The 20693-nt window shown below is 43.5% G+C and overlaps 1 protein-coding gene across 4 annotated transcripts in view; it reads left to right on the plus strand.

Moving 5' to 3' along the window:
- MINK1 (misshapen like kinase 1) overlaps positions 1-20693 on the plus strand; it is a 277145-nt gene that overhangs the window by 140273 nt on the left and 116179 nt on the right. For all 4 annotated transcript variants that reach the window (XM_089688956.1, XM_089688959.1, XM_089688957.1 and 1 more), the window contains exons 5-9: positions 4084-4209; positions 8131-8241; positions 13605-13695; positions 15894-16024; positions 19392-19446. In XM_089688956.1, the coding sequence (XP_089545082.1) occupies positions 4084-4209; positions 8131-8241; positions 13605-13695; positions 15894-16024; positions 19392-19446 (514 nt within the window). The remainder of the gene's footprint in view (positions 1-4083; positions 4210-8130; positions 8242-13604; positions 13696-15893; positions 16025-19391; positions 19447-20693) is intronic.

Below are 20693 nucleotides of genomic sequence, written 5' to 3' on the forward strand. Positions count from 1 at the left end.
CCGGTACCTACGGAAAGGTCCCGATCTCCTCTTTTGATCTGGACCTTTCCCGATCATGTGACCGCTGTGACGGCGTGTCACGGCGGTCACATGATCGTAAACCCCGACCCACCTCCCGGATTCTGAAACCCTTAAAGGGCCAGGAGGCGCCGGCACGAAGGGATTAAAAAAACATCAGTTTAGTCACGTTTGCATACCACGTTTATGCGTGATTAGCCGTGTTTATGAGCGTTTGCATTTAGAAGCGTTTTTAAAAGATAACCTCAGGAGACCTTCCCGAATGCCCAGAATGCACTGAAAAATAGTAAATAATTAACTATTTCAGACATTTTGAGAGAAATGGAGACAGCAGTGTGTGTTGAGATGACCTGTCTTTTCTGGTTGTATTCCTTATGGATACCATCATGAGCATAATGCGGCGCGTTCTACCATTTTTTCCTTCACACGAAACTTGGAACTGACTGCGCTGGTGTACCGGGTCCATTTAAATACATGGAAAACGCTTTGCATGCATTTCTGATGAAGAAAAAAAGCTCTGGACAGCATCTGGATATGGACCTGTCAAAAAATGCATCTAAACGCAAACGCTTGCAAACACGGATAACCGCGTTTGGTGTTTGAACCGCCGGTAAAATCTACTCCTGAATGCAATTTTAGTGTGTTCAAGAAAACGACTATAAAGGACGATGTGTACATGGACACATAGGAGAACATTAGGGAGAGTTCAGGGGCTGCTGAAAAAAAACGCTTAACAACTCCTAAATGTGAGTTTATCAGATGCAGTGTACATGAGCCCTAAGGCCACGTGCCCCCTGTGCGTCCAATCCTGACATTTTCATGCAGTCAGTTACACAGCCAAAGTCTTTGACAGGCTGAAATACAGGTGAAACTCAAAAAATTAGAATATGGTGCAAAAGTTCATTTATTTCAGTGCAGCAACTTAAAAGGTGAAACTAATATATGAGATAGACTCATTACATGCAAAGCAAGATAGTTCAAGCCGTGATTTGTCATCATTGTGATGATTATGGCTTACAGCTCATGAAAACCCCAAATCCACAATCTCAGAAAATGAGAATATTCCATGCAATCAATAAAACAAGGATTGTACATAGAACAATATCGGACCTCTGAAATCTCAGAAAATGAGAATATTCCATGCAATCAATAAAACAAGGATTGTACATAGAACAATATCGGACCTCTGAAAAGTAGAAGCATGCATATGTACTCAGTACTTGGTTTGGGCCCCTTTTGCAGCAATTACTGCCTCAATGCGGTGTGGCATGGAAGCTATCAGCCTGTGGCACTGCTGAGGTGTTATGGAAGACCAGGATGCTTCAATAGCGGCCTTCAGCTCTTCTGCATTGTTCGGTCTCATGTCTCTCATCTTTCTCTTGGCAATGCCCCATAGATTCTCTATGGGTTCAGGTCAGGTGAGTTTGCTTGCCAATCAAGCACAGTAATCCCACGGTCATTGAACCAGGTTTTGGTGCTTTTGGCAGTGTGGGCGGAGCCAAGTCCTGCTGGAAAATGAAGTCAGCATCCCCATAAAGCTCGTCTGCGGAAGGAAGCATGAAGTGCTCCAAAATCTCCTGGTAGTCGGCTGCGTTGACCCTGGACTTAATGAAGCACAGAGGACCAACACCAGCAGATGACATGGCTCCCCAAATCAACACAGACTGTGGAAACTTCACACTGGACTTCAAGCATCTTGCAGTGTGTGCCTCTGCATTCTTCCTCCATACTCGGGGTCCTTGGGCCTCTCCATTCTTCCTCCATACTCGGGGTCCTTGGGCCTCTCCATTCTTCCTCCATATTCGGGGTCCTTGGGCCTCTCCATTCTTCCTCCATACTCGGGGTCCTTGGGCCTCTCCATTCTTCCTCCATACTCGGGGTCCTTGGGCCTCTCCATTCTTCCTCCATACTCGGGGTCCTTGGGCCTCTCCATTCTTCCTCCATACTCGGGGTCCTTGGGCCTCTCCATTCTTCCTCCATACTCCGGGTCCTTGGGCCTCTCCATTCTTCCTCCATACTCTGGGTCCTTGGGCCTCTCCATTCTTCCTCCATACTCGGGGTCCTTGTGCCTCTCCATTCTTCCTCAATACTCGGGGTCCTTGGGCCTCTCCATTCTTCCTCCATACTCGGGGTCCTTGGGCCTCTCTATTCTTCCTCCATACTCGGGGTCCTTGGGTTTCTCCATTCTTCCTCCATACTCGGGGTCCTTGGGCCTCTCCATTCTTCCTCCATACTCGGGGTCCTTGGTCCTCTCCATTCTTCCTCCATACTTGGGGTCCTTGGTTTCCAAATGAGATGCAAAAGTTGCTCTCATCAGAAAAGAGGACTTTGGACCACTGAGCAACAGACCAGGTCTGTTTTTCTTTAGCCCAGGTAAGACGCTTCTGACGTTGTTTGTTGTTAAGGAGCGGCTTGACAAGAGGAATCGACATTTGAAGCCCATGTCCAGGATCCTTCTGTGTGTGGTGGCTCTTGATGCACTGACTCCAGCCTCAGTCCACTCCTTGTGAAAGTCCCCAACACTTTTGAATGGCCTTTTCCTGGCAATCCTCTCCAGGCTGCGGTCATCCCTGCTGCTTGTGCAACTTTTTCTTCCACACTTTTCCCTTCCACATAACTTTCTATTAATGTGCTTTGATACAGCACTTTGGGAACATCCAACTTCTTTTGCAATTACCTTTTGAGGCTTTCCCTCCTTATGGAGGGTGTCAATGATGGTGTCAGGTCAGCAGTCTTTCCCATGATTGTGATTCCTACTGAACCAGACTGAGAGACCATTTAAAGGCTCAGGAACCCTTTGCAGGTGTTATGGCTGAATGAGCTGATTAGAGTGGGACACTTTGAGCCGAGAATATTCCACCTTTTCACAATATTCTCATTTTCTGAGATTGTGGATTTGGGGTTTTCATGAGCTGTAAGCCATAATCATCACAATGATGACAAATCACGGCTTGAACTATCTTGCTTTGCATGGAATGAGTCTATCTCATATATTAGTTTCACCTTTTAAGTTGCTGCACTGAAATAAATGAACTTTTGCACCATATTCTCATTTTTCGAGTTTCACCTGTAGGCCTAAGCCTAAGGAGTAGGAGCATCATGTGCCGTTTGTAGGGTCTACACTGGGAAATAGGAGCAAATTCCCCACCTACCAACATTAGGAGTGTCACAGGTAGGTAGAATATCTGAGTAGATGCACCTATAATCCAGCTACAGGATCTGAGCTTTATGTAAATGTTGTGGTGATGGGATCAACCACCAGTTATGAAAGCTTACATAATAGGCTTTTAACATGCACCTAACACAGGTTCTTTGAAATTTCCCTGGGCATGCTCTGTTCACGTAAATCATCTTTTGGTAAGTACTTTTTGTACTGGCATTTACTTGACTCTTCCATTCCACCAAGCATGAGGCAAGAAGGTTCTGCGTAATAAAGAGTTATTTCTATCAAACGTTTCCTGGAAGTCTTCACAAGGTTGGCACACACTGTTGCTGGTATGTTGGCCCATCCTCCATGCAGATCTCCTCTAGAGCAGTGATGTTTTGGGGCTGTCGCTGGGCAACACGGACTTTCAACTCCCTCCAAAGGTTTTCTATGGGGTTGAGATCTGGAGACTGGCTAGGCCACTCCAGGACCTTGAAATGCTTCTTACAAAGCCACTCCTTCGTTGCCCGGGCGGTATGTTTGGGATCATTGTCATGTTGGAAGACCCAGCCACGTTTCCTCTTCAATGCCCTTGCTGATGGATGGAGGCTTGCACTCAAAATCTCACGATACATGGCCCCATTCATTCTGTCCTGTACATGGATCAGTCGTAGTTGAGGTCTACCTATGATGCCAATTACAGGCCTCTCTCATCTTTTTAAGTGGGAGAACTTGCACAATTGGTGGCTGACTAAATACTTTTTTGCCCCACTGTATGTTTTGAATTAGTGGGAATACCACACTTGGGGCACCAGGCAGCTTAGAAAGTTTTTATTTTTATCCCCTCAGATAAAAATTAGGGTGAGGAGACACGATGGAGTCACTTCTGTCTGTTCTTTCTCCTGTGATTTTATGATTAGGATGAAGAAGAGGAGATCAAGCAGGAGATTAACATGTTGAAGAAGTACTCCCATCATCGAAACATCGCAACGTATTATGGAGCCTTCATCAAAAAGAGCCCTCCAGGGAATGACGACCAACTATGGGTGAGCTCATATACAGGCTACAGGCTGGTTTAAAGTAATCCCAACTTTATAAAAAAAAGAAAGAAAAAGTACATATATAAAACAGATGTAAAAGAAGCAACTGAATACTTTCCTTTCCATTTACCTTTACCACTCTGTGCTGCCAGAACTCGCTACCCTGCTTCACTGCAAACATTTCCTTTGGTTTCTAATGGAAGGTTGCCTAGTCAAAGGAAAGTGAAAAAGTGGTGCAATGAAAATAGATTTTGGGGGAAAAAGGTTTGTTTATCTAGATTCACAAATCCCTGTCATTGGGATTTAAGTCTAAACCAGGGTCCTGGAATTAGAATTTACAGAGGACCATTCAGTACATTTTTTTTCTGAGGTCCGAATCTCATCAGTTTCCCCTGTACATCAGTGTCTTCAGCCTGCCCTCCATATCATCGCCCCCTCTTTACATCAATGTCCACAGATCCCCTTTTACTTCACAAATCCCCTTCACAGTTCCACTCCCCTTTAAAGCAGTCCCACAGTGCCCTCCGTCCCCCTTCACATTACAATCCCCCTTTAAATTGCATTCCCCTTTACATCAGCATTCCCCTTTACATCACCATTCCCCTTTACATCACCATTCCTCGTTATATCACCATTCCTCTTCACACTGCAGTCCCCTTCACATGAGTGCCCCTTTACGCTGCAGTCCCCTTTACATCACCATTCCCCTTTACATCACAGTGCCCCTTTACATCATAGTGCCCCTTTACATCACAGTGCCCCTTTACATCACAGTGCCCCTTTACATCACAGTGCCCCTTTACATCACAGTGCCCCTTTACATCACCGTGCCCCTTAACATCACCGTGCCCCTTAACATCACCGTGCCCCTTAACATCACCGTGCCCCTTAACATCACGTTGCCCCTTAACATCACGTTGCCCCTTAACATCACGTTGCCCCTTAACATCACGTTGCCCCTTAACATCACGTTGCCCCTTAACATCACGTTGCCCCTTAACATCACGTTGCCCCTTAACATCACGTTGCCCCTTAACATCACGTTGCCCCTTAACATCACGTTGCCCCTTAACATCACGTTGCCCCTTAACATCACGTTGCCCCTTAACATCACGTTGCCCCTTAACATCACGTTGCCCCTTAACATCACGTTGCCCCTTAACATCACCGTGCCCCTTAACATCACCGTGCCCCTTAACATCACCGTGCCCCTTAACATCACCGTGCCCCTTAACATCACCGTGCCCCTTAACATCACCGTGCCCCTTAACATCACCGTGCCCCTTAGCATCACGTTGCCCCTTAGCATCACGTTGCCCCTTAGCATCACGTTGCCCCTTAACATCACGTTGCCCCTTAACATCACGTTGCCCCTTAACATCACGTTGCCCCTTAACATCACGTTGCCCCTTAACATCACGTTGCCCCTTAACATCACGTTGCCCCTTAACATCACGTTGCCCCTTAACATCACGTTGCCCCTTTACATCACAGTGCCCCTTTACACTGCAGTCACCCTTACATCACGGTGCCTCTTTAACTTCAGTCCCCTTTACTTCAATGGAAGCCTCCTCTGCACAGTCCTACCTTCGGCAGGGCACAGGCACTTACCTGCCTGGCTATCCTCTCCTGGGTCTCCCACCTGGCCACCGCTGTCATCCTCACTGCAGGCTGGGGGGTGAGAGGTTCTACAGATCTGAATGGAGGGCAGGAAGTGCCCTACTTACTATGGTAACATGCGGGTGATTACCCCGTTGTCAGTTTGAAAAGACTCCCGCTCTCCATGCAGATCTGCAGCACCTTCCACCCCCTGCTCTGCTGTGAGGATGACGGCGACAGCTGGGCAGGAAACCTGGGAGAGAACAGCCAGCTAATAAGTGACATGGCTGTGGTCTGGACAGGACTGTTATACTGGTCTGGGCCTGGACCATGGTCTGCCATTTATTGATCCCTGGCCTAACAAAAAAGCCACAATTCTGCATTGTTCTTCTGCATCCAGCAGACTGTGTTGCTCATCAAGCAGGTTCACAAAGTCAGAGTATTGTACATTACACTTTGCCAGACCAGAGATTGCCAGCAAGCAGGCGGAGGGAAAGGGCGGCAGCCGGTCATAAGGACAGGGCATGCTACACAGGCCTTGTGTCCTTGGATTGAAGTGCAAGATGAGGCTATCAATAACTATTCTTAAAATCATTCCCTCCGCCCTCCACCTACCTCTCCAGCGCACACTGTATATAAGAGATCTGTGTACTTACCTTTTTTAATATGGTCCGGTTTGGTCACATGATCCCACAGTTGAGGCTCCCCTGCGTCAGTGAGCAGCTGTAGCGGGGGAGAGGAGAGAGCGCCGACAATTATTATACAGGATTTATATATTATTATTATACAGGATTTATATATTATTATTATTATACAGGATTTATATATTATTATTATACAGGATTTCTATATTATTATTATACAGGATTTATATATTATTATTATTATTTTTATTATACAGGATTTATATATTATTATTATACAGGATTTATATATTATTATTATTATACAGGATTTATATATTATTATTATTATACAGGATTTATATATTATTATTATACAGGATTTATATATTATTATACAGAATTTATATATTATTATACAAAATTTATATATTATTATTATACAAAATTTATATATTATTATTATACAGGATTTATATATTATTATTATACAGGATTTATATATTATTATTATTATTATTATTATACATGATTTACATATTATTCTACAGAATTTATATATTATTATATAGGATTTATATATTATTATTATTATACAGGATTTATATATTATTATTATACAGGATTTATATATTATTAATATACAGGATTTATATATTATTATTATTATTATACAGGATTTATATATTATTATTATTATTATACAGGATTCATATATTATTATTATACAGGATTTATATATTATTATTATACAGGATTCATATATTATTATTATACAGGATTTATATATTATTATTATTATACAGGATTCATATATTATTATTATTATTATTATACAGGATTCATATATTATTATTATTATACAGGATTTATATATTATTATTATTATTATTATACAGGATTCATATATTATTATTATTATTATTATACAGGATTCATATATTATTATTATACAGGATTTATATTATTATTATTATTATTATACAGGATTTATATATTATTATTATACAGGATTTATATATTATTATTATTATACAGGATTTATATATATTATTATTATTATACAGGATTTATATATTATTATTATACAGGAGTTATATAGCACCAACAGTTTGCTCAGCACTTTACAATATAACGGGAGACAATACAGCAACAATACAGTTCAATACAAGCGGGTTAGGAGGGCCCTGATCCTGGGAGCTTACAATCTAGGAGACAATGAAGGGACAATTGGAGCCTGTGGATGATGTCACGGCTCTGGGAATGCACATCTGATATCAAGCGCTCCTTATCCACAGAGCTGCAGGGTCACAAGACCAGATTTTAAAAAGGTACACAGACCTGTTTTTATGCAGGACATGCTGGATCGGTAGGAGGAGGAGGGGGCAGGGAACATTGGTATGTTAGCCTTTACTAGCACTTTGTTTTTTGTTCTTGTGTAGCATGTCCAGTGTCCCCAACTGGGTAATAGTAAGTATGAAGTATTTACAGGATCAGGCGAATGGTTTTACTGACATGATATACCCGGCACATTATATATTTGTGTGATGAAGTTCTAGTTATACTTTTATGTTCTGTGACTTTGTCCCCCCCATAGGTATAAGAGAAACAAAAAAGAAAAGCCATATAACGTTTTACCCAAATTTAGAGTGCTTTATAGAAGTGATGAATGCCGTGGTTACATTCTGTGTGTCTCTCCCCACAGCTGGTCATGGAGTTCTGTGGTGCGGGATCGGTCACCGATCTGGTGAAGAACACGAAGGGGAACTCCTTAAAGGAAGACTGCATTGCGTACATCTGCCGGGAAATCTTGCGGGTAAAGCTGTCCTGTGGTGTTCTGCTGTTACTGTCCAAATTATTTTTTATTTGGTTTTTGTTTTTTATCCAACTTTTTTCTTTTTTTTTTTTTCAAAGTAGAACATTTCCAATTTTATAAACCACTTCATGTCCGGACACTTTCACCCCCTTCCAGTCCGGACACTTTCACCCCCTTCCAGTCCGGACACTGTCACCCCCTTCCAGTCCGGACACTTTCCCCCCCTTCCAGTCCGGACACTTTCCCCCCCTTCCAGTCCGGACACTTTCACCCCCCTTCCAGTCCGGACACTTTTACCCCCTTCCAGTCCGGACACTTTCACCCCCTTCCAGTCCGGACACTTTTACCCCCTTCCTGTCCAGGCCAATTTTCAGCTTTCAGCGCTGTCACACTTGAATGACAATTGCACGTTCATGCACCCATATGAATTTTTTTGTACTTTTTTGAGACAGACAAAGCTTTATTTTGGTGGTATTTATTCACCACTGGGATTTTTATTTTGCTATGTAAATAAAAAAGTCCAAAAACTTTGAAAAAAAGGTGTTTTTCTTAAAAATATTTTGCAAATAAATAATATTTCATCATAAATCTTGGCCAAAATTTATTCCGTTATCTTTTAAGTAAAAAAAAAAAAAAATAACCAAAATTAGTTTATAACCAAAAAGTATAATTTTTAAACTTTTTTTTACATTTTTTTATGTGTTTTTTTTTTTTTGTTTTTTTTTTTTTTTACATACTGTCACCCTAGCAGTACAGTGTCACCATGGTGACACTGTACTACTTGTGAGGGGTGATGAAGGCTGTAAAAGCAACCATTTCTCCTTCTCTCAAGCTGCATTCTTGCAGCCATTGAGAACTACTGTGTGAGCTGTGATTGGTCACAGCTTGTCACATGGTACAAGGCTGTTGTGAATAGCCCTGTACCATGTGACCTCTGTGATCATTCACAGATTTCACAGGTAGTAAGCAATGATGTCAGAAGTGACATCTTGCTTACTACTCTGCATGTGATCACTGATTGGCTAATCAGTGATCACATGATCGGGACCTCGCACAGAGGTCCCGTCCGACGATCAGTGTTCCACGGAGGACACAGCGGGCACTGGACCGTGGTGCTGCGCGCTCCCAGGGAGCACGCACAAGCAGGGGGTGGGGAGACCGTTTATAAACAGCCACCCGCCCCTGCACTGCCACCGTCCGGCCGTTTATATACAACAGCCAGACGGGAGGTGATTAAACAAACATTGCCTCTAGGTCTACTATATTAGCAAACTGATCGATGATTTCTTTTTTTTTTTCTGTCAAGCAGATGTTGACGTATATCTAAATCCAAAATGGAAATGTATATAGCAGCTTACCAGCCTTTACATGTAACGGCTGCGTTGGTTTCCTTTTTCAGGCTTTATTTTCCTTTATTGAATCTGACCTCCAGGCTTCCCTTCAGTCTTGCACAGGCTTCTCTAATAGAATGAAATGGCTTACTCTGATTTCCCTGCACACTGTGAGCTTCTCACAGTGGGCTTCTCACAGTGGGCATTATAAGCTGTCCCTGGCTTTTATTAGATTTCAGTTTTCTGAATCACGGGCACTCAGCATCATATGTGGGCATTGTCCCGAGCAGTTTGTATGCAAATATAACCTACCTAGGAACACCCACTCTTCCAGACTGATATCCACCCATCAAGGCATTTTGATATGTGCATAACTCCTCCTTAGAGCCCACGCACTGCTCACCTCACGTCTAAGAGCCCTTGAGAGGAGGGCTGAGGCAGGGTGTTTTCAGAAAGCAATATAAAGCATTCTGCTGGCCTCTCCCATCAGCCATGATTTGCCTGCATTGCATAGAGAAGAACATAGACCTAGTGATGACATCACTGGGTTTAAAATCAAATTTGTAATGTAAATGGAAAGGTGACAGGATGCCACTACCCATTCGCAGATTGCCGTGCATTGTAGGGGTGTAGTAATATGAGCTTTTGTCAATGGAAGGGATGGCATAAGGGCAGGCAGATGGCACAACTTTCCATAGTAGCTGTGGCTGCAGTTAACTGTCACCACGCTGGACACTAGCCTGCAGATGTGAGGAGGCAGGGAAGATATTTAGCAGAAGCGGTAGCCTGCAGGTGTTGGGATACACGCCATTACACACAGCTAATGTGTGCCGTATTATGTCCCCAAAATGAAAAAAGCAGCTTTTTTTTTTTGTTTTGTTTTTTTTTTTTTAAATTGCTGGCAGACAGTATATTTATGATAAAAGAGACCCTGTTGGTCACGCATGCACAGCTCAGCGAACATTTACGGCCCCAATCTGTGCCGCTGTGTTGTGACTTTTTAATTAACATCATGAATTTCAATGAATATGAATTTGTTTTAAGAATCTTTCGGCTAATAGGCTGCTTTCACACTGGGCAGTTTTTGCAGCGCTTTTGCAAAACCCCCCCCCCCCCCCCCCCAAAAAAAGAAAAAAAAAAGAAAAATGTGTTCAGTGTCTTCACACTGGTCCGCTGCGGTTCCCTTGCGGTGTTAAAAATCCTGCTTGCTGCATTTTTAGTGCATATTTGGCAAAAAAAAATGTGCGTGCAAAAACGCAAAACACACTGCAAAAGGGACAAAATGCAAACTTCATTGGTGTGAACCAGACCACGTGTTGCGTTTTGATGCTTTTTTTTTTTTTTGGTCCAGTCACATGACCTATGAAAAACGCACCTTAAATGTGGTAAAATTGTACGTTTTTGGCGGACATTATCGGCACCTTTTTGCCTATCGACAAAATGCTGATAACACTATTTTTGGCCAATACATTTTGGCCACCGATATTTCGGTGCGTTTCTAGTATGTCATTTTTTAAATTCTTAATTGAAATGCTTAAAATAACGCATTACTATTTAACCACCTCCTGCCCGCCATATAGTACAATGACGGGCGCAAGGTGGTTCTGGGAGGACGTCATATGATGTCCTCCCATTCTAACCAGGCATGCGCGGCTCCGGGAGCGCGGCAGCAATCGGACACAGCGGATCACCTATCAACAGAAAGAGACGAAGATGTCGGCTCAGTCATGTGATCAGCTGTGTTCAATCACAATATAATTCAAGGTCCTCCTGCGCTATGAGAGTGAAAGTATTCAACCTATTGACTAGCTGCCAGCACTCAAAACTGATATCAATCCACAGTGTCAATAAATCATAAAAAACAGTGCAGCGCTCTAAGAAATTAAATAATAAATCAATAGCATAAATAAAATTAGTATATTAATAGTGCCAAAACACATATAAAAAATTAGTGCCAAACCATGATAGAGAAATAAAAATAAGGTGCCAGACCATAACCATATAAATGGTGTGTACACAATTAATACTAATAAATCACACTCCAAAAATACCATCCAATATAAGAAAACTTAGCAGTGCTCACATAGTGCCACAAAAAAATGAACATGAATAAACGCATCCAAAGCAAATGTCCTTTTAGTGAAAAATGACATAAATCTTAGCAGTGCTCACATAGTGCCACAAAAAAAAAATATACATAAATAGATGCATCCAGACCAATGTCCTTTTAGTACGCGAGTTCGTAGTTCCGGTGCGTGGTGACGCATTTCCGGCGGGAGACGCCATTTTGCTACACCCAAGAGGTCCCAGCCACATGCAGTACACCCACACATCAGTGAGGAGGGAGATTGTCTGTAATGTGAGTGAAACCTTTTTTACTCTTTAAAATAAAACCAAGTTAATCGAATACTGCACTTAGAGGCTTTTTTTTGTGGCTCACTGGATTGTGAGCTATTACTCTTCAGGACCGCCCTGACTGAATAGGGGAAATAGGAGCCCCTCTAAGGAGATCCAGGGAAGGAAGGAAGCTGCTGGCTATGATCTATTAAGGATCCAGGGTGATCCTGCAAGCCTGTTGGCCCCTAGGGGTCAGTAGGAGGAGGTGAGGAGGCAATTTAGCCGCTAACGAGGAGGAGTTTGGCACAGTCACGTGTTGCATTCAATATCACTATTGCACGTCGCATGATTTATGTCATTTTGCACTAAAAGGACATTGGTCTGGATGCATCTATTTATGTATATTTTTTTTTGTGGCACTATGTGAGCACTGCTAAGATTTATGTCATTTTTTACTAAAAGGACATTTGCTTTGGATGCATTTATTCATGTTCATTTTTTTGTGGCACTATGTGAGCACTGCTAAGTTTTCTTATATTGGATGGTATTTTTGGAGTGTGATTTATTAGTATTAATTGTGTACACACCATTTATATGGTTATGGTCTGGCACCTTATTTTTATTTCTCTATCATGGTTTGGCACTAATTTTTTATATGTGTTTTGGCACTATTAATATACTAATTTTATTTATGCTATTGATTTATTATTATTTAATTTCTTAGAGCGCTGCACTGTTTTTTATGATGTGTTCAATCACAGCTGATCACATGTAAACAGGGAAATGCCAGTTATCGGCATTTCTCTCCTCACGAGCTGTCACGCTGACAGAGGAGAGGAGAGCCGGTAATCGGCATTCCTCGGAGGCGACATCTACCCTCATCATCAGGGCATTGGTATCAGTGTAGCCCCAGCAGTGCCACCTGTCAGTGCTCATCCATGCCACCTGCCAGTGCCACATCAAAGCCACACATCAGTGCCCATCTGAGCTGCCTTTCAGTGTCCCCTATCAGTGCCAGTCAGTGCCACCTATAAATGCCAATCAGTGCTGCCTATCAGTACCCGTCAGTGCTGCCTAACAGTGCCAGTCAGTGCCACCTAACAGTGCCGCCTATCAGTGCCATATGTGAGTGCTGCCTTTCAGTGCCCATCAGTGATGCCTGTCAATGCCCATTAGTGCCACCTACCAGTGCCTCCTCATCAGTGCCCCCTATCAGTGTCCATCAGTGCAGCCTATCAGTGCCCATCACTGCAGCCTCATTAGCGCACATCAGTGAAGGAGAAAAATCACTTATTTACAAAATTTTATAACAAAAACTAAGAAAAAACTTTTTTTTTTTTTTTTAATTTTCAGTGGCTTTTGGTTTGTTTAAGAAAAAATCGAAAATCCAGGGTTGATTAAATACCACCAAAATAAAGCTCTATCTGTCTCAAAAAAAATGATAAAAGTTTCATATGGGTACAATGTTGCATGACCGCGCAATTGTCATTCAAAGTGTGACAGCGCTGAAAGCTGGAAATTGGCCTGGACAGGAATGGGGTATAAGTGCCCTGTAGGCTAGTGGTTGAAGTGGTTGTAATGGCTGAAGGTTTTTTATTTTCATGCATGCTTCATGCGGGACATCACCCAGGTCTAATAAGCAACACAAATTATATGTGCTAAAAGTGAATCGTATTCTTTCTTTGCTGTCTTCAGGGTCTGTCTCACCTTCACGCTCACAAGGTCATTCATCGAGATATTAAGGGTCAGAACGTCCTCCTGACCGAGAACGCTGAAGTTAAATTGGGTAAGTTCATATATACATACAAACAATTTCTCTAATACACTACATGGCCCAAAATGTGCGCACTTCTGATCATCACATCCACACTATGGAGCTGATTTACAAACACTGGGAGTGCAAAACCTGGTGCAGCTCTGCATGGTAGCCAGCCAGCTTCTAACTTCAGCTTGTTCAATGAAACTTTGACAACACAGTCTAGAAGCTGGTTGGTTTCTATGCACAGCTGCACCAGATTTTGCACTCTCCAGTTTTAGTAAATCAACCCCTACATAGCCAGGAAAATTTAGACATCCCTTTCAAACTACTAAGCTCAGGTGTTTCCAGTGAAGGATACTGTTAATGCTGCAATTATGGCATTGTAGACGCAGGTTGGAGATACAGATTTTTTTTTTTTTTAATTTGTTTTTTTTATCTCCAAGGTTACCGTATTTTTCGCTCCATAAGACGCGCCTAGGTTTTAGAGGAGAAAAACAAGAAAAAAAATATTCTGAACCAATGGACTGCAGACACAGTACAGGAGATGACCAGAGACTGCGGACACAGTACAGGAGATGACCAGAGACTGCGGACACAGTACAGGGGATGACCAGAGACTGTGGACATAGTACAGGAGATGACCAGAGACTGCGGACATAGTACAGGAGATGACCAGAGACTGCGGACACAGTACATGAGATGACCAGAGACTGCGGACATAGTACAGGAGATGACCAGAGACTGCGGACACAGTACAGGAGATGACCAGAGACTGCGGACACAGTACAGGGATGACCAGAGACTGCAGACACAGTACAGGAGATGACCAGAGACTGCGGACACAGTACAGGAGATGACCAGAGACTGCGGACACAGTACAGGAGATGACCAGAGACTGCGGACACAGTACAGGAGATGACCAGAGACTGCGGACACAGTACAGGAGATGACCAGAGACTGCGGACACAGTACAGGAGATGACCAGAGACTGTGGACACAGTACAGGAGATGACCAGAGACTGCGGACATAGTACAGGAGATGACCAGAGACAGTGGACATAGTACAGGAGATGACCAGAGACAGTGGACATAGTACAGGAGATGACCAGAGACTGCGGACATAGTACAGGAGATGACCAGAGACTGCGGACACAGTACAGGGAATGACCAGAGACTGAGGACATAGTACAGGAGATGACCAGAGACTGCGGACATAGTACAGGAGATGACCAGAGACTGCGGACACAGTACAGGAGATGACCAGAGACTGCGGACATAGTACAGGGAATGACCAGAGACTGCAGACAGTACAGGAGATTACCAGAGACTGCGGACCATTGGGGAGGGAGGGGGAACGGGTACCTGAATTTGACAGGTACCCGCTCCTACTTCCGCGGAGTTGTCCTTCTTCTTCCCGCTGCGGCTTCTGTGACAGCCAGGTGCCCACTGCGCATGCGCGAGAAGCGCTGCGCTTTGTGACTGGCCCGGAGCCTTCTGGGACCTGTCATGTGTCCCAGAAGACACCGGACCATTCACAAAGCGCAGCGCTTCTTGCGCATGCGCAGTGGGCACCCGGCTGTCACAGAAGCCGCCGCGGGAAGACTGTGCAGCGCTGGAGCGAGGAATAGGTAAGGCCCTGCAGGAGAGAACAGCTGAGCGGCCGGCCTGGTATTCTGACATGGTGGCGGCAGAAATACCGGACCGGCCGCTTTACATTCGCTCCATAAGACGCACTGACATTCCCCCCCCCCTTTTTTGGGGGGAAAAAAGTGCGTCTTATGGAGCGAAAAATATGGTAATTAAAAGGGAACAGTTAGAACCTTTGTTTATTTTGTATTTCTTTCTGCCCCCATTATGTAATTATTCTGATGACCCTTGACTGAAAGTGATGAGAAAATCATACATTTTTAGTTGTTCCCAGAAGAGAAATAGAAGACAAATGTGCTGCTGAATGTTTGTGATGTTGGGGGTACAGGGCTGGCCAGAACTAAAGAGGGGAAAAGAACTGGAGGTGCTTCTCTTAGATGATGGCAAAATGAGTAGTGTGGACTGGCAGTGGCGACAGTGAATAGCATTCAGGGGTGCATTCCCTACTAAGAATTTCTTGGGAGCCAAAAAGCAACTGAAATATTCTCTTTTGCCACTTGAATATTTTTAGTTAGAATTGTCCCTTCTCTATATATTGCACAATTGGAATCTCACCTTCTCTTTTTATCACGTTTTAGTTGATTTTGGAGTCAGCGCGCAGCTGGATCGCACTGTAGGCAGAAGAAACACTTTTATTGGAACTCCGTACTGGATGGCTCCAGAAGTCATTGCATGTGATGAGAACCCAGATGCCACATATGATTACAGGGTATGTCATTGTATTCTACCTTTATAGCTTTGTATCACCCTACCAGAGGAGATACAGACTCATAGCCCCCTTCTGTCTGTATCACCCTACCAGAGAAGATACAGACTCATAGCCCCCTTCTGTCTGTATCACCCTGCAGGAGGAGGACAGACTCATAGCCCCCTTCTGTCTGTATCACCCTGCAGGAGGAGGACAGACTCATAGCCCCCTTCTGTCTGTATCACTCTGCAGGAGGAGGACAGACTCATAGCCCCCTTCTGTCTGTATCACCCTGCAGGAGGAGGACAGACTCATAGCCCCCTTCTGTCTGTAACACCCTGCAGGAGGAGGACAGACTCATAGCCCCCTTCTGTCTGTATCGCCCTGCAGGAGGAGGACAGACTCATAGCCCCCTTCTGTCTGTATCACCCTGCAGGAGGAGGACAGACTCATAGCCCCCTTCTGTCTGTATCACCCTGCAGGAGGAGGACAGACTCATAGCCCCCTTCTGTCTGTATCACCCTCCAGGAGGAGGACAGACTCATAGCCCCCTTCTGTCTGTATCACCCTGCAGGAGGAGGACAGTCTCATAGCCCCTTCTGTCTGTATCACCCTGCAGGAGGAGGACAGTCTCATAGCCCCTTCTGTCTGTATCACCCCACCAGAGGAGATACAGAATCATAGCCCCCTTCTGTTTGCGTCACCCTGCAGTAGGTGGGACAGACTCAGAGCCCCCCCCCCCTTTTTTATTTTCCTACCTGATTTCTGTTGCTTTAATATTATTTTACATTAGAAAATAAAACATTACAAATTAAAGAATTCAAGGCATGGTATATTTTTACATAGTTACATTGGTCCAGCTTGGACAGATGAAGCTATGCACGAACCCCTCGTGTATTGAATCGTATTGTTACTGTACTGTCTCGTGTATTGTCTCCCATTATAATGTACAGCGCTGAACAAACTGTTGGCGCTTTATAAATACTGTATAATAATAATATATAATTCTAGCCAGTGCTCCTGGAAGCTGGAAATCAGCCTGATGCATTGTAAGTACAGGAGGGCGCCCACTTGGCACAGATACCAATCAGATCATGCTATTTCTGAATTGATGCAAAGCATTCTCTGATTGGACATGGGGGAAATGGGTGCTGACATCATACTCTGCAGCTCATCCAATCAGAATAAATTTAGAAAATACAATGCATTTTCTGAATGGTGCCCATGCCAGGCGGCCGGCATCCTGTATTGACAATACATTATACTAGCCACTCAGCATGGGACCTGTAAGCTAGTGGAGATTACTGAAGTACCGGAGTCTACTTCAGTGATTTCCAACTTCCAGGTGTATTGGATAGTTATGGTATATAGTTACATAGTCTGGCTAAAAACAAACAAAAGTCCATCCAGTTCAACCATTGAAAAAAAAAAAGGGGATTAAAATCCTACACCCACAGTTGATCCAGAGAGAGGCAAAAAACCCAGCAAAGCACGATCCAGTTTGCTCCTTCAGGGAAAAAAATTCCTTCCTGATCCCCCGAGAGGCAATTGGATATTCCCTGGATCAGCTTTACCTATAAATGTTATATCTAGTATATACATAGTTATGTTGGTCCAAAAATATTGGTTAAAAATATACCATGCCTGGAATTCATCTTTAAATTGTTTTAATGGCAGAAGGTGATTTTATACCTTAATGCATTTTATACATTAAGGTAAAAAAAACCTTCTGCATGCTGTCCCCCACCCCCTGCCCAGCCTTATACTTACCAGAGCCCGATCTTGTTCCAGGACAGTGCACGAGAACAGAGGCACTCTGTCTGCTCTCTTCCTCCTCATTGGCTCAGAGACCGCAGCAGGAGTCATTGGCTCTCAATCACAGACAGTAATAAGGGAGAGGGGGGGTGGTGGCCGAGTCCTGAAGTCTGTGTCAATAGATGCAAGCCCACATGAGTGCCCCCATAGCAAGCGGCATGCCATGGGGGCATTCACAAAGGGGTGGCGTACCTGAGAAGAGGAGAATCAGGGCTACGCTGTGCGAAACATAACACTGAGCAGCAGGGGCGGACTGACAACTCATGGGGCCCCTGGGCAATAGGGGATCATGGGGCCCCTGTGTCCTTGCACAACCTCAAAAGCCTATGAAAAAGGTACCAGGGGCATGTCATGGGGTCCCCTACTGACCCCGGGCCCTCGGGCAGCGCCCGAGTTTCCGAATGGTCAGTCCGCCCCTGCTCAGCAGGTATTTATTTTTTATTTATTTATTTCAGGTACTTGTATAGCACCGTCAATTTACGCAGCACTTTACATATATATTGTACATTCACATCAGTCCCTAACCCTCAAGGGGTGTACAATCTAAGGTCCCTAACCCTCAAGGGGTGTACAATCTAAGGTCCCTAACCCTCAAGGGGTGTACAATCTAAGGTCCCTAACCCTCAAGGGGCGTACAATCTAAGGTCCCTAACCCTCAAGGGGCGTACAATCTAAGGTCCCTAACCCTCAAGGGGCGTACAATCTAAGGTCCCTAACCCTCAAGGGGCGTACAATCTAAGGTCCCTAACTTACATTCATACATACACATACTAGGGATAATTTGGACAGGAGCCATTTAACCTACCAGCATGTCTTTGGAGTGTAGGAGGAAACCTGAGTACCTGGAGGAAACCCACGCAGACACAGGGAGAACATGCAAACTCCAGGCAGGTGGTGCTGTGGTTGGGATAACATGTATTAAATATAAACAGTGCATTTAAAAAACTTTACAAACATTAAAAGGATCCTTGGTAAAACTTAGGATTCAAGGACCCAGAAGCAGCAGGCAGGCAGCCATTGATGTAGGGACTCCAGACCTGCCTGCTTGTTCCAGGGTTAGTGCCTCCCCAAGCAATATATGCTGCCTAAATCGGCATGCTGGCTCCACGTGATGATGAATAAATGGCCTTCTCCGTCCACATCCTAGACACTACATAGGCCACAGATATACCTGAAAAATTATACCCAGCACTGAGTAGGGATAAGTAGGTGAGGAGTAGCTGGGGCCACAAAAAAGGAGTAAAAGGGGCTATGAGTACACTTACCTCTCTGGCCCAGGCTGGCTTCTCACTGGGGTTCATGATGGCCCGGCGGGGGACCTGAGAAGAGGAGAATCAGGGCTGCTCTGTGCTAAACCTTTGCAGGTAACTATAAGATGTTTGTTATTTTAAAGAAAAAAAAATAAACTTAAGTAAAATTTTACAATAGATTTATAACACTTCTATATGTATATAAAGTAGGGTGTAAATTTTTTTATTTTCTGGATTTTAGAATTCTTTATAGTTTTTATGATATAAAGAAAATGTATAATATTTTCATTTACGTTTGTCATTGTGTATTTATTTCTTTTCAGAGTGACATCTGGTCCCTGGGAATCACTGCTATTGAGATGGCAGAAGGGGCTCCACGTAAGTAGCTTTTACAGTAGAATTTAGTTTTGCCTGTGAAATATTGTGGCTATTTAACCTCTTGCCAGCCACGCTCTAGCCGAATGACGGCTACAACACGGTTGTCCAGTTCTGGGAGGCTGTCATATGACGTCCTTCCAGAACGCGCCCTCCCACTCGCCCCCTGCGGCGTCCACCTGTGATGTCTGTGATCGCTGTGCCCTACGGACACAGCTGATCGCGTGATGAGGTAAAAGGCCAATCACAGCTGCCTTTTACCACGTGATCAGCTGTGTCCAATGACACAGCAGATCACCAAGTATATGCAGTTGTTGGTTATCGGCTGCACTTTCCTCACGCTGTCACAGCATGAGGAAAGTACTGCTGATAACCAGCAACTGTCACAGAGGACATCTGCACTGATCATCAGGGCACTGTTTACAAAATTTTATAATAGACGTAAAGAAAAACTTTTTTTTTTCCTCCCCAATTTTTTGCATTTTTTGTTTATATTGAAAAAAAATAAAACACCCAGTGACGATTTAATACTACCAAAAGAAACCTCTATTTGTGTGAAAAAAATGATAAAAATTCATATGGGTACAATGTAGCATGATCGCACAGTTGTCATTCAAAATGTGAGAGCGCTGAAAGCTGAAAATTGGCCTGGGCACAAAGGGGGTAAAAGTGCCCTGTAGGCTAGTGGTTAAAGCAGACCTCCAGCCAAAACACTTTAAGTGCAAATGTGTAATGAGTAAATAAAAAAATTAAAAACCAATTGAACCTTCTTTATTTTTGTAATGCAGTCAGGCAGTAATACCTATACTTGTGTTTTTGCTTTATCTCTCCCCCCCCCCCCCCCCCCTTTCCTGACTAGGCCATTTTTTGCAATACGGTAATGCGTTATTTTTACCTGACAATTGCACGCGGTCATGCAATGCTGCGCTCAGATGAAGTTTATGTCCTTTTTTCCCACAAATGGAGCTTTCTTTTGGTGGTATTTGATCACTTCTGCTGACAATTTTGAAAAAAAAAACAAAAAACAAAACAATATGTTTTCTGCTATAAACATATCCAATAAAAAGTTTTATGAAATAAAATTTCTTCATAAATTTAGGCCAAAATGTATTCTGCTACAATAATCCCAAAAATTGTATATTGATTAGTTTGCGCAAAAGTTATTGAGTCTACAAACGGTGGTACATACACTAGAATACTTTTCTTTTTTGTTTTTATACTAGTAATGGTGGCGATCAGCAACTTATAGT

Source organism: Staurois parvus, unplaced genomic scaffold (assembly GCF_062004578.1).
Source record: "Staurois parvus isolate SC_StPar_1 unplaced genomic scaffold, SC_StPar_1.0 ptg000463l, whole genome shotgun sequence".
In the NCBI taxonomy this organism is placed as follows: domain Eukaryota; kingdom Metazoa; phylum Chordata; class Amphibia; order Anura; family Ranidae; genus Staurois; species Staurois parvus.